We start from the raw sequence: 24,651 nt of genomic DNA, 5'->3' as shown, positions 1-24,651 counted from the left end.
GAAATCCCTGTGTCTCTGAAGTGTTGAAATCCATATCCCCATCCGTATTCGTCTCTATGCCTTGGAATCATTTTTTGCTATGTCATGATTTTTTGGACCAAGTTAATTATGCCTTTCAACACTTCAAAAACATTACAATTAACCTGTTTTAGTACTACATTCCTATTTTTAAACCAGGGGAGTTTGTTCATTTTGTTTGTCGCTTCCATATTTTTGTGAGTTTCCGCATTTTTTAGGATAAAGTTTGGGCCCATGTCAGCATCAATGTCCCCCCCCCCCACCTGCGTCTTACTCTTCAGTTTTACTATGAATCTTTAGCTGAAGAGAAATCCTGGAAAATAACTGCAAGCTGAGGTTGCTTAGGAGAGGTCTCCTTATTCAAAAGAAAGCAGCCGAAGCTTTTATGGGCAAATAAGCTTCACAACTGTACTGCCCTAAAATACTGTATTTTCTGTGCGTAATAAGACTACTTTTTAACCCAGGAAAATCTTCTCAAAAGTCGGGGGTCGGCTTATACACTTGGGTGTGGTGCCTTAATAGGGTCAAGACTGGGGATAATCTGCGGTTGCCTGTTCATATGGTGGGGGGAGCTCAAAAACGGGCCGTGGCACATCCCGCCGTATGCAGCTTCAAAGGATGAAAGCAGCGACCACTCTGATAGTCTTGGAGCAGGGAGGGCTGGGGCAGGCAGGGGAGCTGACCAGTCAAGCCAAAGCATTGTATACAACCAAGGTGTTCCCTTGCTAAGTATCCTGCAGGTCATAGAATCATAGAATCATAGAGTTGGAAGAGGACCAATAAGGGCCATCCAGTCAACACCCTACAATGCGAGAAAGCCAAATCAAAGCAGCCCGGACAGAATGGCCATCCAGCCTCCGTTTAAAGACCTCCAAGGAGGAGGGACTCTATCACCCGCCAAGGGAGTGCATTCCATTGTCGAACAGCCATTACTGTCGGAAAGGTCCTCCTAGGTTCAGGTGGAATTCTCTTTTTCCTGTAGCTAGCAATCCATTTGTTCCGGGTCCTGTTCTCGGAGCGACAGGAAAAAAGTTGCTCCCGCTTTCAATATGACACCCCCCCTTCAAATAATTTAAACAGGGCGATCATATCACCCGCTTAACCTTCGGGTGCTTTCTCCAGGCAAACAGCCCAGCTCCCTAAGTCGTTCCAGAGGATGTCATAAGCATTTGAATTAAAATTACCATAGTGAAATCAAATCTGATTTTTAAAATTTTTTATTTGGTGTGCGTGGAAGAGGGGTAGTCTTATACGGGCGATATATCCCAAACGCGAACAGTATTTTCAACTGGAAAAGTTGGGGGTCGTCGTAATAACGCCCAGTCGTCTATATGCCGGAAAATACGGATAGCCTACCACAGTGGTTCGCAGCCGTCTTGGTCTGTTACCCATATGTACCCTGGACATAAACCCACATTATATGAGGGCTTCCATATTTTTATATCTGAAGCCAGAACATGTTCCTACAGAGGTAACAGTGATCTGTGGGAAATGAGCAGTTCCCCTGGGGAGGAGCAAGTAATACCAAGGTGAAGTAAATGGGTTGTGATTGTTCCAGCTTCCGGCCTGCTCTGCATATCCTCTAGGCACTAGAAATAAAAAGGCGAAGGCAGTAAGCCAGTCCCTCCGACCTACCCGGCGTGTCCCAGCCAACTTCCTTATATCCAGTATTTTGTGGTTGCCCTAAACCCATCGGACATTCCGGAATCCATTTGTTGATTCACGTAGAAAACTATCAAGTTTGTTGGTTACAATTGTAAGATGGCAACATGAGCACCCATTGAGCTGGATGATCACACATATCATCATTACCAAATCTAGATCCTCTTCAAACAGAATGCGCAGAGAGACTCTGCTAACTCACTGTGCCTCCCTCAGAGCTTGATCTGAGTCACATCCCACTTCGTTGGTCACCTCTTTAGGGCAGGGAAAGAGTACTCTCTACATCCCAAAAACTCCACTGTCCAATTGCCTACCCCGCAATTTTTGGTTAACTCTGAATGGTGTGGTCTTTGTGGAATCTAGCAATATATTTGATTGCCTCTTATCTATTTTTAAATAAAAATCATCTTATTACCCAGACTGGCGCCCTACTCAGTTTAGTATTGGTAATAAAATAGTGGAAATGAGGTTCAAGTTATCCGACCTCTAGAAGACTTTCTTTGAGCTAAAGCAATTCCCCAACATTTTAAAGAGAAGCTGACATGGTTGGTGTCTCCGCCTTTCCAGGCAACCCCACCTGTTCTCCAACGCCCAGAATCCCTGACAAATGGCACTGCCTCATTATAGAAGCGTTTGGGAGATGAAGTCCAAAAAATCTGGAGAAGTAAAACATGAAAAACCACTGACCTAGTCATCTTTTAGAATTAGTGACTTAGTCCATTGTTGGGACACACCTGCCTGATTAATTTTCTTAAATTTTCAAGTTATACTAACATCTACATAACAAGCAGCACATAAGAATACAATTTAAAGTTTTGGTAAACATCTGAATAGCTCTTGGTTTTGCCTTTTGACAAGAAGCTAATCCGATAAGGATCACTCTATTATTGCTCCATTATCCATCATATGTTTGCAATTCAAGCCATATGATATCAACCAAATCTAATCTATAGTTTAAAGTTGATTTGTAAATCTATTTGCATTACCGTGGTGTGTTGTTAGTTTGCAGTTTTTATCTTTATTAATCCTGGTTGGTAACCCACCCAACATATTCAAGAGAGTCTTAATGAGGAAAGTGATGAGCAGGTGATGGTCTCCGCGGTTGTAGAAACCTTGTAGTAGAAACCCACAACAAAGTGAGTTTCTGAGGGGAGGATAGAATAGATGAAGTTCAACAGCATAATTTTCTGGTCTTAATCCTGTGTAATGCATGAGAATTACTACGTTTATATCAGAAAAGTGTTATTCAGATTACATCAGTTCTAGCAGTATGAGATTCTTAACTCAGCTTTAATACATTTTGAAAAACACACCGACCCCACTGAAAAGATGGAAACATTTACACATCAGCTTTTTCAAAATCATAAATTATTTTACTAACTCAAAAATATAAAGTTGATCATGTTTTGAAAATAATGAATAATTTCAGCTTGTATTTAGACTTTAAGTAGCTACTTCATGTAGAAAACCGCAGATTTAAATGCATTTGTGATTATTCTCAGGCCGTCAGACTCAAAGCAAAGAAATGGAATCAAGTATACCTGTGGAGAACGTGCTGAAAATGGGGTATGTTGCATATTTCAAATAAAATAATCATGGTTTTTTCAGCTATTTTGTTCTGCTATACATACATCTTCACATTAGATCTTAATATTTTATGAGAAGAAGTTTACTTAGAATGGATAGGAAGTTAAGAACTGTAAAGTGGTGCAAATTCTGGTCTAAATTAATCAACTAGATGAGAGCCATTGTGATGTAGTGGCTTGAGTGTTGCCATGACTGTGAGGAAACTCGGATTCAAATCCCTCTAGCCTGGAACCCTTGGTGAGCTTGGGGAAGTCACTCTTTCAGCCTTAGAAGCACCCAATGCCAAACCACCTCTGATAAACGTTGATGAGGGGCTTGTCAGCCTCCAGAGCATCTTTGATGCTCTTGGACATATTTTAGTTGAGATTATATTAGCTTTCTATGTATTAGTTTAAGAGGGGAAATACAGATCTATAGCTTTAAGAAGACAAGGGCGGTTTACAGACCGCCAAATAGTACGTATACAATACGTACTAGGTTGGAGAGGCGGTGCTTCCGCACCCCCTAACCCTAGTACGTATTGAATACGTCACAGATGGCGGCGCCCTGTACACCGCGGCGCCGCCATCTTTACGTACTGGACGCACAGCGTCCCGACGTGTCGCGCCGCTTGTGACTACGATCGCGGCCCCTGGCGCCTCGCTACGTCGCAAACGCGACGGTTAAAAGAGCTCCATTTTGGAGCTTCTTTTTTCGGTCACACGCGGGAGTCGGCCGTCTGAGGCTCCGGCTCCCCCGGGACCTACTGGCGCGGCGGCACAGACCGCCGCAAGCGGCGGTCTGTACCCCGCCAGGATTGTGGAATCCCAGGGTCTTATACTGCCTCCCTCTAGTTAGTTTCAGTGTGTAGTAAGATTTCCAACCAGTCGACCTGGAGAGAGTATTTTCCTTTGGCAAAATATAGTCCACAGAAGAATAAAGATAGTCCTCAAAAAGAGAAGATGAATCCACCAAGAAGAGAGAGCAAGGTATTTAGGAGCCTTGGAAAAAAAGGAGTAAGTTTCATGTTTTGTGTATACCGTAAAGCTTTTGGAAATTTAAGAATTTGTGGACAAGTCTTTTGTTCTGGCTGTGATCCCGAAGCCAGAGGCCTTACTACACCAAAGTCCCATAGCATTGCTCTTGGGACAAACAGGCACCTAATTTGAGGTCAGTTTGAAAGACATAAAAACAAATCCCAGTTGGATTAAACCCACTGAACAACTGCCGGATGGTAAGTCAATATGTATGTAAATCCCATTAATTCAGTGGTCTTTTGTATTGGAACTAGTACAGTACCTAGTTGGATTTAGGCTTTGGTTCTTCTCTGCCCACTGGTTGCTTGCTATTGTTGATAATCTTCCTTTGTGAAATTGTATCCATTGTAAAATGGATGGTCCACAGCACCTGTGAGTTCTCCTCACTGCTTGTTGATCTGTGGTCCTGGTTTTGTTAATTGCAGCTCTGCAACACTTGCAGTCAGTTTCTGTGTTACTCTTTATTGTCGGTTCAACATGTTTGACAGCAGTTTTGATGAGTATAGAAGAACACACACTGCCACTTACCTTGCTGAATGTTAGTTTAAAAAAGAAAAAATTTTAGAGTGCTTCTCAGAGGATATTTGCATGCTTATATTTTGATGAACTTCTAAGAAAGGAACAGGTAGTTTTACATGGAAACAGTGAAAAACAGGTTTTTTTTGGTGTCTCCAGTTGGATTCATTTATTTGCCTTCAGACAGCCTCTCTTTCTTATTTAAATTTGTCTTCCTCCTGCAATTCTGAATTAGCAAGAAATGTTTCCTTGTGAGATTTCATGTGCTGTCATCTCTGCACTCTGCTTCTTTTAAATGGAGATGCCAATTGCAGCTGGTGCTGTCTGCTTGCAAACATGTGCTCTGTAATGGACTGTAGCCCTGGAGTACTCTCTTGTTCTGTAAAATACACCTGCAGGATAACCTTCGTGGATTAGATTTTTGCAGATTATTATATTTGTTGTCGCTCTGCTGTTGCCCTATATGCGACTGAAAAATATATTTTCTCCGAGGCATTTGTAGGTAGGCTTGCCATATCCCGCCTGGGGGCGGGACTTTCCGTTTGGGCCGTGGCCACCGGTCTCGACCCGGTTTGGCCCTGCCCCCGGGACACCCCCCCCCCAACCGACGCCGGGCAGGGAAAAGAGCCTCGCCTCAGCAAGGCTCGTTCCCTGCTTGGCCTCCTCCGCCGACAGGGAGGCTTCAAGGCAGGGGGAAGGGTCTCTCCGTGAGGGGAGGACCCTTTCCTCCCTGCCTTGAAGCTTCCTCCGCCGGCCAGGGAGGCTGAAGGCAGGGAGGAAGGGTCCCTCCGTGATGGGAGACCCTGTCCTCCTGCCTTGAAGCTTCCTCAGCCGGCAGGGAGGCTTAGGCAGGGAAAGAGCAGCCTTTGTCCTCCCTCATCCGCTCTTCTGTCTCCTCCCTCGATTATTCTGTAGCATATTCCTCTTCTTCCTCCTCTTTTTCCTCTTCTTCCTCCTCTTTTTCCTGTTCTTCCTCCTTCTCCTCTTCTTCTCCACCTCTTCTTCTCACCTCATCCTTTCCCTCTTCCTCCCCTTTTTCTTCCTCTCTACTTCCTCTTCTTCCTTCTCCTCCTTTTCCCCTCTTCCTCCTCTTCCTCCTCCTCTGCTTCTTCCACTCTTCCTCCTCTTCTGGTTTTTGGCCAGAAAGGGAAGCACATTTCTGCCATCTGTCTTGGAATAATGCCAAATGTCCTCCATTTTCATCATGCCTAAGAAACATGCTTTATATGAAATTAAAAAAAAAACCATCAATTTTTGAGTGTCCTCCATTCAAAAATTTTGTCCTACATTTGTCCTACATTTGTCCCAGTTTGGAGGTCCTGACTTATGGCAACCCTATTTGTAGGCCCTCCAGTGGGATTCTGTATTCAACTTCCAGCAGAAGAATTGCACTGGAAGACCTACAAATGCCTAAAGACATGCCTGTTGGAAGATTTTTGCATTCTCTCTTCCCCTCCTTAGATAAATCAGATTTTCCTGCATCTAAATCCTGCTGTCTTCCCTCTTGCAAACATCCCATTTTCTCTTACTGAATCACAGGGCAATAACTTTGCAAATTGATAAACAAACTATGTGATTCAGGGCACTCCCCTTTTTGGGAAGTTCACACACAAGGATTGTTTTCTGAACTGTTGGGTTTTCCATCTTCCTCCTCTCTCAACTTTCTTTGGAGGGTTGGTGAAATAAAGACTTCTTCTTTACCTGAATTATTCATTAGCAAGATTAGGATATAGCCTGTATGTATATGTAGATTAAACCCATTAGTTCTACACCTTTTCTGCAGAAGGAAATAGTGATTCTCTTTGAGAATCTATATTTTGAGGGCTTTCTTTCTTTCTTTCTTTCTACAGTGCTGGGTTTTATTACTTTATTTTGTTGTATTGTTCATTGGACCATTTACAAAAATTGTGGACTATGTTCTGTTCTTGATTATGGAGCGTGTAGAGTATGTTATTTTCTGTTTAGCAGAGCAGTGAAGCTCATATCATTTTATTGTTAGTACAGATATACACAGCCCTTTGAATATTATATTTGTTTCTAGAAGTATGGTGTGACACATGTAAAGAAATATGCTTCAACAACGGAATTTTATTTGTAACTTTAAAATGAAAGACATTTGAAATGTTATAAATTGTTGCCTTTGCTGGTAACTGATTAAGGTCGGTGCTACTCCAAGTGGTCATATGTGGACTGGTGCAGGCCAGAAACCATTGGCTATCAATCTGCTGTGAGTTTTGAGGAAATTATGTGAATAACAACAACAACAACAGAGATACAGTGGTACCCCGGGTTACGAAATTAATTCGTTCCGCCGCCGCTTTCGTAACCCGGAATACTTCGTAAGCCGAAAAAGCCATAGGCGCTAATGGGGAAAAGCCGCGATTTCGTGTGAAATAGCGCTGAAAAGCACCAAAAATTTTTTCGTAACCCGAAATAACCTTCGTAACCCGGAACAGTTTTTTTAAAGGGATTTTTTTCGTAACCCGGAAATTTCGTAAGGCGGCGCATTCGTATCCCGGGGTAACACTGTATAGTACAAATATGAAATTGGTCTGTTTCACATTGGGGAAAAAGCTGCCAGTCTGCCACATCAGATTGCTTGAGAAGTGCTGATTTAAATTATCATTTTTTGGAAGCATGAGGCAGGGTGAGGAGTGCAACTTGTGATTTCCTTTCCAACTCTTCTCTCATTTACCCTTTTCCTCATGGGGTTGCTTTACCTTGCTCTCTGATCCCAGTTTATTACACCACTGTAGATCTTTGCAATAAGCATTGACATGGTAAAATGTGGTATACAATGAAGAAATGGCATTTCGGGCAAACATCCGGATGTGCAGAAGAGAGAGAACTCAATCTGAAGCTTTTTCTGGACTGTTAATCTTCAGGCAGCTGGGAAAAGAGGCAGTGGGCTGTGCAAATTTTCCTCTGAAAAAAAGGTTCTTTGATGCAGGACAATAGTATACTAGGAAGAACAACATGATAAGTCATTCTCTCTGATATACCTTTTTGTATGCAGGGATTTCTTCACTTCACAAACAACTTTTGTTTCTCACCCATTCTTCCATAGTAATGCAGTCCAGGAAAGTTATTTCTGCTTGATTCTGTTGTTTGCCTATATTGGCTGTTGAGAGATTCCAGGAATTGAACCTTTGGCCCTGCGCATACAAAGCACATTCTGTACTGCCCTTCTCTGTTGTGATGATATAAGCCTAAAAACAATCTGTGTGAAACCTATCATTCTGATGGAGATGTTATAAACTGCTAAAGTGTTTGTTTAAAAGCTACATAATAATAATAATAATAATAATAATAATAATAATAACAACAACAACAACTATAATAATAGTATTTATAACCCGCCTCTCCCTGTGTTGGATCAAGGCGGGTAACAGCATATAAAAAAGAAAAAACAATAAAATCAAAGACACAGAAATGGTGGATAAAAGTACACTAGACTCCAGATTCCCACTCCCTCCCCCCTAAAATTAACGTTAAAAGCAATTCCCAAACAATGGGCAATAAGATCAGTCAAGAATGAATCAATCTGAAGAGAACAATTTAAACAAGTGGAGAGTGAGATTAGGGGATCAGTTTGGGAAGGCCTCTTAAAGGCCTCCAAAGATGTTAGTTGGCAGATCTCGTCCAGCAGATCGTTCCAGATTTTTGGAGCGGCAGCAGAAAACGTCCTCTGGGAAGTAATTACCAGTCTACTTCTCTCTGACTGTAGTAGATTCTTCCCTGTGGATCTGAGAGTGCAGGAAGGATTATATGGGAAGAGGTGTTCCCTCAGGTAAGCTGGGCCCAGGTAGAGCTTTATAGGAAATAACCGACACCTTATACTGTGCCTGGAAGCTAATAGGTAGCCAGTGAAGGGATTTTAGAATGGGTGCGATAGAATCAAATTTGGAACATGATTTGCAGAAAACAGTTTCTATATTTAGCCAGTTGGAAATAAGAGTACAGTATATGTCCGCCTTTGCCGTTTGACAACTAAGAGCCTTTCCAGACAATAAAATGGGTGTTTTTGTTTTTGTATACTATTTTCAGTAGTATGGAACCAGACACAATATCATGATACCATGTCACTGTATAATAGATCTGAGGACAGACTTAGTTGTATTTCTCTTCACTGTTTTTAAAATGCTATAAGAAGAATTCAGTCTTCAAAGAATAAAAGAAAATATAACATTTATAGCTTACTCACAAAACAGGTTTGTGCAGTTTGAACCCAAGGTTGGACAGAGAAAGAGGCATAGTTCAGAGAGGGCAATATGATCCCATTCTCTACAAACTCCTGGTTTCTTTCACATAGCTAGATGGTACACAGCACCATCTTGGTGCCCACAAGTTATTTTGACTTAAGGTAAGTCATTTCTGATGTAGGGGTTTGATCTTTAGAATCATAGCCCAGTACTCAAACCACCTTACTTTGCTGGCTTTCACATGCAATAGTATTTATTATTATTATTATGCTTTATTTATATAGTGCTGTAGATTTGCACAGTGTTGTATCTACAAACAATAAAATAGGTAAAAGTAAACCTGCCCATAACGTATAGTCTAAGAAATAATAGCATAATACATATAAACAATATATAACAATACAGGAAAGGGGTCAATAAAACAGGTAACAAATTAAAAACGTCAAATAGCAAATAATAGTCATGCAATGCCTGGGAACGCTTCTCTGAACAGAATGGTCTTCAACTCAGTTTTGAAACTGGTTAAAGAAGTGATGACCCGTGTTCGTGGGGGAAGGAGGTTCCAGGAGTGAGGGGCAGCAAGTGAAAAGGGACAAATCTGGGATGGGGCAGAGAAAATCCTGGACTGAGACAGCAGACTTTGACTACCAGAATGGAGGGCCCGAGCGGGAAGGTGAGGAGAAAAAAGTTGTGATAAATAAGGAGGGGCCAGCCCATGGAGGGCTTTAAAAGTCAGCAACAGGAGCTTATATTGAATATGGAAGGGGAAAGGGAGCCAGTGGAGGGATGATAGCAATAACAAGTACATTTCTAAAGTGCTTATCAGTGCACTTAAGCATTCCCTAAGCAGTTTACAAAGTAATTGCCCCCAACAATCTGGGTTACTCATTTTAGCGACCTCAGAAGGATGCAAGCCTGAGCCCTTTTGCTGGTCTTGAACTCGCAACCCTATGGTTTTGAGTGAGTGGCTGCAGTACAGGCATTTAACCATTGTGCCACCAGGGCACTGAGCACTGGGGAAAATGTTATATGGCAGGATAATGATTGACTTAAAGATATCTTTAGTTACACAAACCAAATCTTGTGTGTAGTTGAAAAAACAATTGCTGACAAGGAACAGAAGAATAAGTATTTATCTATATTAAAATATTTATGTTCCACTCTATGTCGTGAGTTAATACAAATAACAATTATATTTTGTTTCACCTATTTTAAATATTGTTTAAATATGCATTATATTGCATAGAAATGAGGAACAATTATCAGTCCAGGTATCTGTTGTATTTGCACTTAAGTGTGTGTGTGTGTGTGTGTTTGTGCACGCCTTCAAGTTGCCTCTCAATTTATAATGACCCCATAAAATTCACAGTGTTTTCTTAGGCAAGGAATAATCAGAGGTGGTTTTGCCAATTCCTTATTCTGAAATACAGTCTACACAACCTGTTATTCATTGGTGGTCTCCTTTCCAAGTACTAACTGGGCTGGCCCTGTTTAGCTTCCAGGATCAGGTGGGATCTGGTCACTTTAGGGTATTTAGGCCCTATGCATAGGATTGAGCTGTGCTTTGCAAGGCTGAGGCTGCATTGGCACTGCAGAAACAATCCAGGTTGACACTACTTTAACTGTCATGGCTCATTGCTGTGGAATTCTTGGTACTGTAGTTTGTTGTGGCGCCAGAGCAATCCAGCACAGAAGGCTAAATGTCTCATCAAACTACAGACTCTAGAATTCCATATTGTTGAGCCATGGCAGTTAAAGTGCTGTCAGTTCAAATACAGCTTGAAAGTAGCAGTATGGGTTACTGTTGAGTAGACATGCTTAAAATTCAATTACGCTTTGTATGCTTGGTTGGAAAATGTCAACACTGGTAAAATGTACATCTTGTACTACTTCACTTTGGAATTTGAACCCTGGGCAGAAAAAGCTTCCCTGCCCTACGGCCACAATATATACATTTGAGGATAATTTTATAGAGTTGCTTGAACCTCTGTATTAAAGCCTATGGTACTTTAGATATTTTGATATTATAATGCCTTTATTTAATGTTAAAATATTTGAGTATAAATCTAAACCGGAGTATTTCTAATTAAGAGGCAAAACTGACTGCCCCAAAGGGGTGATTTCAAGCCATCCCTTCCGAAGGCTGATTGGGGCCACAGCAACCAAATCTGCCTCAAAGCTGCCCAATAAAAGAACCACAAAGAGCCACTCCTTTTTCAGGCAACGAAAAGGTGTCTTTTCTGCCTGCTGTAGCCAGAAGCTGGCTTTAAGGTGCTCTAACAACGTGTAAATGCTGCACCACCAAATTGCCCAGAAGCTATCCCATGTGTGGGAGCCGGGCGGGTGTCTTGGGGGCATGCATTGTCTGTATGCCAAATACCCAAGCCATCTGAAATGTGGTTTATAAAGAAATAAAATAGCCAATAAAAGTACATTTTGGTTTTGATACATTGACAAATGGGTATTGGGAGAGCCAGCATGGCATAGTGGTTTGAATGGTGGACTGTGACTGAAGACCAGGGTTCAATTCCCCACTCAGCCAAGAAACTGATTGGGTGACCTTGGGCAACTCGCGCTCTCTCAGCCTCAGGGGAAGGCAATGGCAAAGCTCCTCTGAACAAATCTTGCCAAGCAAACCCCATGATAGGTTTGCCTTAGTCTCCATAAGTTGGAAATGACTTGAAGGCACACAACAAAAACAACACAGTGCAATTAAAGGACACGTTGAAAAATCTTTTTGTGTAATCTAAAGGTTGTAAACAAAACATGAGTGTGCTCCTACCTAAGAAATGTGATGATGGTGTGGAGAATGGGGTGAAGGATTTGAATTGCATGTAGCATAGTGAAATGCTGGACTGGGAAAACCCTCATTCAAAGTCCCATCCAGCCATAAAGCTTGCTGAGAATTGTGGATCAATCACCATCTGTTAGCCTAATCTGATTTTTTTGTCATAAATAACATGTTTGGACAAACCATTAACACCGCTAGTTCACTATAGTTCATTTATATTTCTAATGCATGTGAATATACTAAAAGTAATAAGTGACCACTGTGGCCTAAATCTTCTTTTATCAACTTTAGCTGATAACACCACCTGGATGGAGATAACAGGGAGAGTGGGTGGAGGTATTTTTACTGGTAGTATGCTATTTACAGATAGATTCTGTCTGCCTTTCTAGATAGAGTCACCTGATACCATCCTTGTTGAGGGCAGGGTTTAAATTTCTGTTCATTCAGACTTTAAAATAATTTATGTTGGCTGTTCTTCACTTTTTAAAATGTGCTTACATTTTTGGGCTACTGAATTTTGGTTTTTTGCCATACTTCTGCTGCTTCTGATTTTATGCTTAAAATCAAATTATTATAACCCACCTTGAAAATTATTGTAACCCTGCTTGAATCCCTTTGTGGGGGAAAGGTGGGATATAAATCTTTCAAATAAATAAAATAAATAAATGGATTTTAAAATTGATTTTTTCTCTCTGTTTATGTCGAGAACATTTCTATAGTATGGGGCAGACCACAAATAGTGTAATTCATGAATGAGCACTTTATGCTCTTATTTTTATATACTTTGCATCAGTCACTTTATTTTTAAAAACATTAGGTTTAAAACACAAATTCAAACTTTATTGTCCTCTTACAATGTTGAAGAGCAACATGATATCTTCAAGGGGAAAAATGGAAAATATCTCATAGGTCAAATTCTTTATTTGCTAAACAAATACATTTTAACTAATTCTAGCTACCTCTCTTTTGCTCTCCTAGTGCCAGAACTGTTTCCAACACAGCTACAAAATAGCTATGTTTAGCTCAATTTTGCTACCTTATAATTAGGTACCCAATGCTGTGCTTCAGTTTATTTTATGTTTTGAGGGGTAGAAAAGCATTCTGTTATGCATCATTCCTGTGTGTTATAAAATATGCCAAAGGCTTTTAATTTGTTTTTCTCCATAGTTGTTCAAGTGTGGATTATTCCGAAAGGATGAGCAAGTGATTTCTATGATTTTCATTTGGAGTCAGAGTGGTCAGGAGATAAATCTATTAAAGCTGGCTGATTCTTTTTGCTTTCTGTTTTTCAGGATGATGCATCTACTGTTTTTGCTTGTGTGCCTTATTACTAAGCCATTTTGTATGGTGTTCCATTTTACTCTGTGAATGCCACAAAAGCAGCTCTTCTGAAACTGTTTGCATGTTGTATTTATCTTGTCTTGCACAGTCTGCATCTCTTGATAGGATAGCAAGTTTCTGCGCTTGTCAGTCAACATGGCATCCTGTTAACTCTGAAGTGCAGAAAAAGGGGAGGCAATAATGGCCTTTCACCTTGTTTTGACATGCAGTTTAGCACGACAAGTTAATATGAGAAAAAGACAAATTTAAAACTTAATATTCTGCATTGGTTGCAAAGTGTTTCTATTTTATAATAATAATACTTATTCATTTATACCCCACTCTTCAGCCAAGGCTTTCAGAGCGGCTTGTAATTTGATAATTAGACATTTCCCTGCCCTCAGTCTTACAATCTAAAAAAAGAAAAGACACAAAAGGAGAAGGGAATGGCAGTAAGGAAGGGGAAAAGTCCAGCGGCCTGTTGGAGCTGGCTTGCCTTTCTCTCCTTCAAGATGGTGGATAGAAGGAGGGCTCTTCTTCTTTTCAGGCAAGGCCTGATGGAGCTGGATATATTTTAACTTACATCCGTAATTAGCTACAAAAGGAGAGCTTGCTCAGATTTTCTCCACTGAATATGAAAAGTGCAGTGCATCAAGCTGATTAGACCTGACAGCTGGCTTGATCTTGTCATGATTAGGTCTTTCACTGCTGGCAAAATCCACTAGCCTTTTCTGTTCACTGATTGCTGATGAATGCAGAAAGACAGCTTTCCATATTGATAAATGATGAGGGAGGAGGGATGATGGAGACTTCTCCATGTGATAGGAAAAGATACAAAGTTTACCTGATATTGATTAATTCTTTCACAAATTAAGGATTAGGGATTATCTCATTTAAGGTTGGCGAAAGGGCTACAGTATTTGCCTGCGTGGTTTGTAGACAACAATCAGCACAGTTATAATTTGGAAGACTGGGGGGAAATGGAGCTGAACCATATTGAAACAATGCAAGAGTTTACAGATGATGGGCATTGCCACAGGATAAAAGTATGGTCTTTTGCAGTTACATGGGAAAGTTGGCAGCAGGTAATTATTCATTTTAAGAAATTCTTTCTTTTTCTTGCATGGCATATTATTTTATAGTCATTATGTTTTTCCCCTGGTGAATTTACATATTGTTTTAATAAGCATATTTTGTATTGAAAATAGAAGGTGAAAAACATGAGTTGGAATACTTGTTTATGCAACATTACAGTATTGTTTACAAGTACAGAACTTTTTATTTTTCCTCCCCCATCCCAGCTGAATTGTTTAAAACGTGAGCTGTTTAGAGGGGGAACATAAAAAATTGCATGGGGTTTCACAGCATCAGCATCAAGTTTAGGACCACTACAACCCCGCCATTGTCTTTGTTTTGGGTATTGTATTATCATCATAAACACAGCCTTAACTACTATGTTAGGAAAACACATAATAAAGTAATAACTATGTTATTTAAGAATTTTGTAATGAGTCTTAAACAGTGATCTTGGAAATAACAAGATGTTTTTCTCTTAATGTCCAGAAAAATCCAGTTTCAAAGATCAAAGAATGGTTAATGAAACACTTCTATTACTCATAATTGTTTTTGAGTAAAGAATTGTGGTAAGCAAGTCAAAACATTCATACCTTTTGGTCTGCACTGCTTCTTAAATTTAATAAATGAAAGGTGAAAACATCTTTATTTACCAGTTGTTTTCAAGTCCCTATATCTTTGTATATAGTACTTTCATAAAAAGCATGCGTGCAGTAGTCAGCATTAATTTTCACCTACTTTAGAACTATTTGTTTTCATTTCTTTCACCTGTTGAAACTGATTACAACTCCTTCTATTTTTCCTATAGTGTGGATAGATATCAATGATTTTTGAAACTTTTCTTCTGACACCTAGTCTTGATTGGAAAAAGAACAAACTACTTGTAGTTTTGAATGCCCTGGCAGTTACAACTACCCCTTTAGAAAGAGAGGAGAGGCTGCACTGAAGGAAAAGTTGTAAAGAGTAGAAGATTCCAAACAACTGAAAACTGTCCTACTCTCAGTAGTTCTGAGCCTTTGTTATTTAGAAGACATCTGCATGTGATAGGAGAGGCTAATAGGATGACTGTTTTTGAGAAGATCTGGTTAAATTCATATTGGCTAGGTATGCATATAACTCAGTCACTATGAATTTGGTTAGATATTGACTGAGAATGCATATAAAGAGCCTGGACTCTGGAGACCAGGGTTCAAATCTATGCTTGGCCATGGCAACCTATAGGGTGACCTTGGGCAAGTCACAATCTCAGCCTAGTAGGACGATGACAGCAAACCCCTTCTGAACAAATCTTGTCAAGTAAACCCCATGATAGGGTTGTCATACGCTGGAAACAACTTGAAGGCACACAGCAACTGCAGCAACATGTGTATAAAATCGGACATAAACAGAAATAGAATTTTGATTTATCTGGATTTGATCACCCTGTCCATTCTATTAAACTAAAAAAAGACTGTTGGTGTGGTATTAATTGTTGCCTTTCCAAATGGATTCTGCTGCTGGCATTTTCTGACCTAATTAACAAAAAGCAAGGCAGAGCTGTGGATGAAACCATTAAACTGGCAATAATGTCATGCACACTAAAACTACACAGTGTTCTTACTCCAACAGAACTAGTTGTACATTCTGTAACATTCAAACTTCGATGAGTGTCATACACAACGGTCTGTGTGCTGCTGGAAATAGGAGCTGGGAAATGGCTCAAGATGAAGTACACATTTATACCATGAAAAATAAGTCTTTGTAAAAACGTGGTGTGGCTTATTCTTTTTAGTTTATTCTTTTAGTTTTAAGCTTAGTTTGTGCCAGGGCTAGTTAACTTTGAGTGCCAATATGCAGCAGGAAAGAAGAAGTGGGGAGTCCCCATTTTACAAACAAAATCGGTTGTAATTTTTAAAACACACACTAGTAAGTAAGTGCTATAGATACCTAAGAAATGTTATTTTAGAGTAAAGCATCTCTACAAGAAAGATTTTGCATTTATTTTGCTCTTAAGAAACCAGTTGCATCTCACAACTGGGAGTTTAACAGTATCTCTGCAATACTGGAGTAGAATGGAGGTCTTGAATGAAATGTTTGGACAAAACTCATGTTATTCAGTGATTCTTAGAAGTCAAATAAGCAGAAGTGAGGTTTTGAAGATTGGAACTATCCCTTACATTTGGTTGGCCAAGCCACTTGCGATGTAGAAATAGCGAAGTGTAAATATTACACAAATGACACAAAAATGGAGAAACAAAAGATTGCAGTAACTATAGGACCATTGTATTAATTTCCCATGCAAGCAAAGTCATGCTCAAAATTCTGCAGCAAAGACTCCTACCATATATGGAGCGAGAAATCCCAGAGATTAAATATGGATTCAGGAAAAGAACAGTTACTAGGGACAACATAGCAAACATATGATGGATAATGAAGAGGACCAGAGAATTCCAAAAGGTCTCAGAGGAAGGAGCAGTGAAGATGGGAGCAAGAAACAATAATAGCCTAAGATATGCAGACAACACAATACTACCAGCATAAACCAACAAAGACATGAAACGATAACTGAAGAAAGTCAAGGGGGAAAGTGCCAAGGTAGGCTTAATTCTAAACATTAAGAAAACAAAAAATAATGACCATTGAAGATCTGCAAGAATTCATCTTAAATAACGATGAAATTGAAATAATCAAGGAATTTTCATATCTTAGATCAAAATATTGATCAAATATTGATCAAAACCAATTTCTGCAGTCAAGAAATTAGAAGAATAGGAATGGGAAGGACAGCTAAGAAGGAACTGTACATCCTAAAGTGTAAAGATATAACTGTGAACACCAAAGTGAGGATTGTTCAAGCTATTGTATCCCCCTTCTCCACGTATGGAGAGCTGGACAGTGAAGAAAGCTGATAGAAAGAAAATCATTTGCAGTGTGGTACTGGAGAAGACTGCTGAGAATACCATGGATGGCCAAGAAAACAGATGGATTCTAGAACAGATGAAACCCAAGCTCCCCATGGAAGCCAGGATGACTAAATTGATGTTGTTGTACCTAGGCCACATCATGAGACAGATGAATAACTGGAAAAGACAATGATGCTTGGAAAGGAAGAGAACAATAGAAAGAGAGGAAGACTACATACCGGATGGTTGGATTTAGTCTGAGAAGGCCATGGGCATGAGCCTGCAAGACCAGAGCAGAACAGTGGAAAACCAGGGAATTTGGAGACGCCTTTGGAGATGATTCATCCTAGGGTTGCCATGGATTGAGGTCAACTTGAGGGCAGTTGACACCATCACCAAGATATTACTTTCAATATTAAATATATATAATTTGTATGTATTGTACAGCTCATTATGATGTCTCTTACCCATTAGTTAAATAACTACAAATCAAACATATTAATGGACTTTGTTGTAGAAATGCCTTATTAGAGGACTTGTTTTTCTGTTATGGCCCCACATAGTAACACAGTCTTCCAATTCCCAGTTGCTAGGATAAGCATCAGGTCAATAGCCCTTTTCCCAAACCTTGGCGAGAGTCACACACCCACACGCATGCATGTGCATAAACACACATGTAGAATTACACAGCCAGAAGAAGAGAACAGATAACACTCACCTATATCTTCAGTGCTGAAGATCTGGAAGATAGAATCATAGAACCATAGAGCTGTAAGAGACCACAAGAGCTATCCAGTCCAACCCCCTGCCATTCAGGAAATCACAATCAAAGCATTCCCGACAGATGACCATTCAGATTCTGTTTAAAGACCTCCAAAGAAGGCGATCCCTGCACACTCCAAGGGAGTGTGTTCCACTGTCAAACAGCTCTTCCTGTCAGGAAGTTCCTCCTAATGTTTAGATGGAACCTCTTTTCCTGTAATTTGAATCAATTGTTCCATGTCCTATTCTGTGGAGCAGCAGAAAACAAGCTTGCTCCTACCTCAATAAGACATGCCTTCAAATAATTAAACAGGGTTATCATATCATCTCTTAATTGTCCCTTCTCCAGCTAAACACACACAGCTCCCTAAGTCTTTCCTCATAAGGCATGGTTTCCAGACCCTTCACCATTTTGGTCGCCCTCCTCTGGACATTCTCCATCTTCTCAACATCCTTTTTGAATCATGTTACCTAGAACTGGACACGGTATTCCGTTTGAGGCCTGACCAAAGCAGAATAGAGTGGCACTATTACTTCCCTTGATCTAGACCAGAGGTTCTCAACCTGTGGGTCGCAACCATTTTGGGGGTCGAACGACACTTTCACAGGGGTCACATAAAACCACTGGAAAACATATTTCCAATGGTCTTAGGAACTGAATTTTATGGTTGGGGGTCACCACAACATGAGAAACTGTATTAAAAGGTCGCAGCATTAGAAAAGTTGAGAACCACTGATCTAGACACTGTTACTTCTGTTGATGCAGCCTAAAATCACATTGACTATTTTAACTGCTGCATCACACTATTGACTCATGTTCAACTTGTGGTCTACTAGGACTCCTAGATCCTTTTCACATGTAGTCTCCTTAAGCCAGGTGTCCCCCATACCATATCTGTGCATTTCATTTTTCCACCCTAAGTGCAGTGCCTTACATTTCTCAGTGTTGAAATTCATTTTGTTAGGTTTGACTCAGCTTTCTAATCTATTAAGGTCATCTTGAATTTTGTCCTCTGATATTAGCTGCTACTCCTAATTTGGTATCATCTGCAAATATGATAAGCATGCCCTCTATTCTTTCATCCAAGTCATTGATAAAGATGTTGAATAGCACTGGGCCCAGGACAGAACCCTTGTTACATTACATTCATATAACAGGCAATGATTTGAGAGGAAATTCCCTTAAAATGATGGCTCTTCTTTCCCCTTCCCTGTTCCTGAATTGATGGTAATAGTTGTTCTGGGATGGCAGGAGGAACAATCTACCACAATTGGGTTCTCATGTATCAACCCAACTAGGCAGGAACCCCAGTTTTATTTTTCAGTTACTGTTCTTGGGACTCCTTCCCTCCTCAGTCATTTTCAAATTACCTATCCTAGCCACCTGACATGGCTTTTCCCTTTTTCAGTTTTGTCTGGGTAACATTTAAAGCATTTAGGTAATAAAGTAATAAAAATAAACAGTGACATTTTGATATATATGTACCAGGAAATGATTTGTAATGTATTTTTCTGAAAACAGTGACTCTTTTTTCCTCTTCCCTGTTCCTGAATTGATACTCAGTGAATGACACTAGCTAACTGACTCAGTTTGGCTTTAGAACTCTTTTTCTGCCATTGCAGATATGGTAACACATTGCTTGCGTACATCTGATTAAGTGAGTCATGTGAATTTCTTCATGTGATCTGCATGGTAGATCATTTGAATTTGATATTTGTTGCCATGCTGCCACATGTTTGGCTGATGAGGCAGTTTTCCTCAGACTGGGTGTTTTCTCTCATAGGGTATATCAACACCAACAGGTGAAAAATGTAGCTTGTAATTCTCAGTTTCATTGGCTGCATTCTGAGGAGATGTTATATACACAGAATCATAGAGTTGGAAGAGACAATAAGGGCCATCCATTTCAATCAATCAAAGCATCTGTTTGAAAACCTCCAAAGAAGGAGACTCCACCATACTTGAAGGCAGCATGTTGCACTGTTGAACAGCTCCTACTGTCAGGAAGTTCTTCCTAATGTTGAGGTGGAATCTCTTTTCCTGTAGTTTGATGCCATTGCCCCATCCTGGTCTCTAGAGTAGCAGAAACCAAACATGTTCCATCCTCAGTATGGCATCCCTTCACATTTTTAGATATGACTATCATATCACCTCTTAATCTCTTCTCCAGGTCAAACATAACCAGCTCCCTAGGTCTTTCCTCATAAGGCATGGTTTCCAGACCCTTCACCGTTTTGGTCACCCTCCTTTGGACTTGATCCAGCTTGTCAACATCCTTCTTGAATTGTGGTGCTAAGAACTGGATAGTGTATTCCAGGTGAGGTCTGGCCAAAGCAGAATAGATTGGTACTATTACTTCCCTCAGTCTAGACATTATACCCCTATGGATGCACCCTAGAATTCCATTGACTTTTTTACTTGCTGCATCGCACTATTGACTCATGTTCAGCTTGTGGTCTACTAAGACTCTTAGATCCCTTTCATGTGTACTTTTGTCAAGCCAGGTGTCCCCCATCCTATATCTGCATTTCATTTTTTTCTCCCTAAGTGTAGTGTCCTACATTTCTCCGTGTTGAAATTCATTTAGTTCATTTTGGCCCAACTCTAATCTGTTACAGTCATTTTGAATTCTGATCTTGCCCTATGGGGTATTAGCTACCCCTCCTAGTTTTGTGTCAACTGCAAATTTGATAAGCATGGCCTCTATTCCATCATCCAACTCTTTGATAAAGATGTTGAATAGCCCTGGGCTTGGCACATTGTTTCAGAATGTTGCCCAGATATAAGAAAATGGCAGGCATAAACAGTAAACACCAATTTTGACAAAGGGTTGTGTTCACAAAATGCTGCCAAATCCAAATTTGAGGTAATACTGTTTTGGATGTTCTGTTGTGGAGCAAAATCCCTCACAATTCATATGAATAAATGTAGTAGTCATCAGAATGTTAAGCTTGGAGTGAATCTGTGGAATTTGTGGGAGTAAATATTTTTGCAGAAGGCCCTTTGTTTGTTTTGAGTATAGGAGGAGGTGCATTTTTCCTTGTCCTGGCAAAAGGGGTGTGTGTGTTTTATATCTTACAGGTTAAGGCTTGTTGTGAAAGGCGAGTGATGTCATTTGGAGAGCTACTCATAGCTACTATAAGTAGACAAGCTAGTTGCTAAAACTCTTGGACACTACTAATGTTTAGGGACATATACTGCTGCCTTTGTTGAGTGCAGTCTTCTCATACAGCTTTGTTTAGAATAGCAATCTCTCCTGACTTTCATAATTCATTTAGACTGAAATTTAATAGGGAATTATAATGAATGAGATTATCAGCTTGAACCTCAGTGATTAACTAGACCTGTCAAGAAAGAAGAGCTGTCTGCTGGTGGGTGCTTTTATTAAGTTATCTCTTGTTTAAAGACTGGGCTGCCCTACTTTGAAGACCTAACACATTGGTTCTGAATTCTGAAAATCAGTGCTGAGACTGAAGAGGAATCTTGCTTTTTGAGACCATTCTTTTGCCATGTGGATGAAAAAGAGGCAACCACGAATAAAGCTACAGGTTAGCTCCTCCCTTCCCTAGTGCTATATAATAATTGTGAAAGGAACTGATAGTAAAAATGTGTTTCCATAGTGAATAATCTTATGGAAAGGATATTTCTAACTAGCAGACATTTGTCATAGTTAGCTATTTTGACCTCTTTCACAAAATGTTTCTTTGGAGACAATTTTTAGTCACTTTTGTATTGTAGAGCATTTTATAGTATGCGTTCAAATGCAGATATCTTGAAACTGCTACTGAATATTAAAACTGTTTTCCTTTTGTCTGTAAGTTATATATTAACATTGGGGTTGATTTATGTTTCTCTGTCATACTAGTGTGGAGCACCAAATGTTATCTCAGGAAACAGACTGTTTAACTGAAGCTCTTTTATTTTAAAGCCCAGTTGTCTAAATTTTTAAGGCAAATATATGTTCAGGGGAAATAGATTGGATCCGGAATTAGCCTTACTTGTTCCCTTGCTAAAGTTAATGAAATTTAACATGCATCACTTTGGTTTTAGTGCATCTTGTTGTTGTTGTGTTATCTTGCAGTTGTTTTTTTACTTACGTTGAGCCTAAATTAGCCTATCAATTTTTTTTGAGGGGGGAGGCAAGATTCAGAAGGGGGTTGTATCTGCCATCCTCTGAGGCTGAGAGAGTGTGACTTGCCCAAGGTCACTGTATTTCCCTTTACTATTTTTAAAATGCTATAGAACAAGGAGGAACTCAGTTTTCCAAGAGTAACTTGTTGTGTGCCTTCACTTCCTTTCCACCTTGTGACAGCCCTTAAGCAAACCTATCATGGGGGTTTCTTGGCAAGATTTGCCTTCCTCTGAGGCTGAGAGGGTGTGACGTGCCCAAGGTCAACCAGTGGGTTTCTGTGGCTGAGCGGAGAGTTAAACCCTGGTCTCCAGAGTCATAGTTCAGACTGCCATGCTATGCTGTGTAGATCCAGTGTGTAATTAATATTTTATTGCTAGTTTTACTACACTGCACAGTTAAATAGAATAATGTGATGTATTATGATCCTGCCAAATGAAGTACTTTGATACAGATTTGAGACTAGCTCGGCACTTGATATACCTTTTTTGAAACAGAATAGTGCACATTTTAAAGTCAAGTTTCTTAGTTTTAAATGTACATAATGTGATGCCTCTTCTTCTGTATCTCTTTTTGGTGGAATTCTACCAATGTATCCCATTGTGACCGTTATGTGGTGGTGCATATTGAATACTCAGTTGGCCCTCAGACAGTACCAGAATCCACCAAAGTAAAGCAAAATACCCTGAGGATATCTAAGTCTCATGGACAGAGTAGCAAATTTGATCACTGTAGCGGAATGGGAATGTCAGATTTTTATAGTCAGTACAACCTGCTGTGAACAATTTGTTCCTTTGGTCTCTTATAAAAGAATATATTGATTTTTGTGAGTAAGATTTGAAAAATGCTTTGATTTTGCTTTTCAGAACAATAACTGTTCAAGCATAAATGAACTCAAACAAGTTTAATGTATAATTAGAAGCATGGTGTAAAGTTTGCATAAATTTAAAGTGATACAAAAATAAATAAATGGGGAAATGTTCTTTATTCATAAGTTAAACATTAAGCTAGATTTCTAATGACAAGATGTCTACCATCAAATTGTAAAGAGCATGTCACTACAAGCATATATTATTAATTTGCATTTCATTGCAAGATATCTGCCTAAATTTATCAAAGTGGCAATTTTTCATATAATCTGTAACTGATTTTGTGTAAAGAATATATATAGATTCATAGAGTTGGAAGAGACCACAAGGGCCATCCAGTCCAACCGCCCTGCCATGCAGGATATCCAAGTCAAAGCATCCCCGACAGATGGCCATCCAGCCTCTGTTTAAAGACCTCTAAGGAAGGAGACTCCACCACTCTCCGAGGGAGTGTGTTCCACTCTCAAACAGCCCTTACTGTCAGGAAGTTCTTCCTAATGTTGAGGTGGAATCTCTTTTCCTGCAGCTTGAATCCATTGTTCCTGGTCCTGTTCTCTGGAGCATCAGAAAACAAGCTAGCTCCCTCCTCAACCTGACATCCTTTCAAATGTTTAAACAGGGCTATCATATCACCTCTTAATCTTCTTTTCTCCAGGCTAAACATCCCCAGCTCCCTAAGTCATTCCTCATAGGGCATGGTTTCCAGACCCTTCACCATTTTAGTCACCCTCCTTTGGACACGCCCCAGTTTCTCAGTGTCCTTTCTGAATTGTGGCACCTAGAACTGGACACAATATTCCAGGTGGGGCCTGACCAAGGCAGAATATAGTGGCACTATTACTTCCCTTGATCTAGACACTATACTTCTATTGATATATATATTAAAAATATAGTCTATATTCATGTTATTATTTTTGTTCTACTATGTACGTATGAATATTGCTCCCAACCTCCATAAAGATGTTCAAGAATTTAGATAGAAGTATCTCACTTGCCAAACCAGAGCTTTCACGCATCTTCATTCTCTTTTAGAAAAGGACAGATCCATGCACATAGTCCTGAACTATTCCCTCATAAATTACAAACTAGGCAGGGATGAAGGAAAGAATAATCTACAAATGATCTACACTTTTTTCTATGACAGCAAGATGTACTTTGGTCTCTTTTAAACCATATTTGAAATTAAAATTCTGTTGGCTCAGTAGCACAGTGTATCCAATAGCTTGCAAGGCCATTAACATAGGCCAAGACATAATTTGTGAAAGCCACAGCGGCTGTCTGACATAACCAGATCAATATGAGATTCCCACCTGAGGAAGCTTGTCTGTCAGCAGTGAGAATTTCTGTGCCTTTTAAAGTGAATTCTAGGAACAACAACAAAAGGCACTGTCTATTGAATCTTTCTTACAGAAAGACTGAATTGTTCACGTAAAGAGGAAATAATCTGTTAGGAGAGAAAAAAACATACATTTAAGAATTAAATGTGTGACTACTTAATACTATTCAAAACAATTACATTTTGTGAAGTGTTCATATTGTCACTGTTTAATTACATTTTTTTTCTTTGTGACAGTCATTTTTCCTTGTCTTTATGACTCGATCACCAGGGACTCCTTGTATTATGTATTCTTCCATCCTGAGCCAGGGTTCAGAGGACTGTTTTGTCCACTTGTTTGCTCTTGGAGTAAATGGCAAAACAGTAAAGAGCAGAGTTGAACTCAGGCAAACATTTAAAACAGCCTTTTGATGGGGCAAAATCTGCTCTTTAAAAATTCTTTATGCTTTTAAATGAATTTATGCTTTTTAGAATTATTTGTTTAAA

The 24,651-nt window shown here is 39.7% G+C and overlaps 1 protein-coding gene across 9 annotated transcripts in view; it reads left to right on the top strand.

The window, feature by feature from the left end:
- Positions 1-3,192: 3,192 nt before the first annotated feature.
- PPP1R13B (protein phosphatase 1 regulatory subunit 13B) overlaps positions 3,193-24,651 on the top strand; it is a 58,159-nt gene continuing 36,700 nt past the window's right edge. For 2 of the 9 annotated variants that reach the window (XM_042445649.1, XM_042445645.1), the window contains exon 1: positions 13,689-14,197. In XM_042445649.1, coding sequence (XP_042301583.1) covers positions 14,093-14,197 — 105 coding nt within the window. In that variant the 5' untranslated portion in view covers positions 13,689-14,092. Of the gene's footprint in view, positions 3,247-13,687; positions 14,198-14,734; positions 14,756-21,046; positions 21,380-24,651 lie in introns of those variants that run through there. The other 7 variants (XM_042445653.1, XM_042445652.1, XM_042445650.1 and 4 more) reach the window with 6 other exon arrangements.

The sequence above is a fragment of the Sceloporus undulatus genome, chromosome 1 (genome assembly GCF_019175285.1).
Source record: "Sceloporus undulatus isolate JIND9_A2432 ecotype Alabama chromosome 1, SceUnd_v1.1, whole genome shotgun sequence".
Classification (NCBI taxonomy): Eukaryota; Metazoa; Chordata; class Lepidosauria; order Squamata; family Phrynosomatidae; genus Sceloporus; species Sceloporus undulatus.
This window is presented reverse-complemented; position numbering and strand designations above follow the sequence as displayed.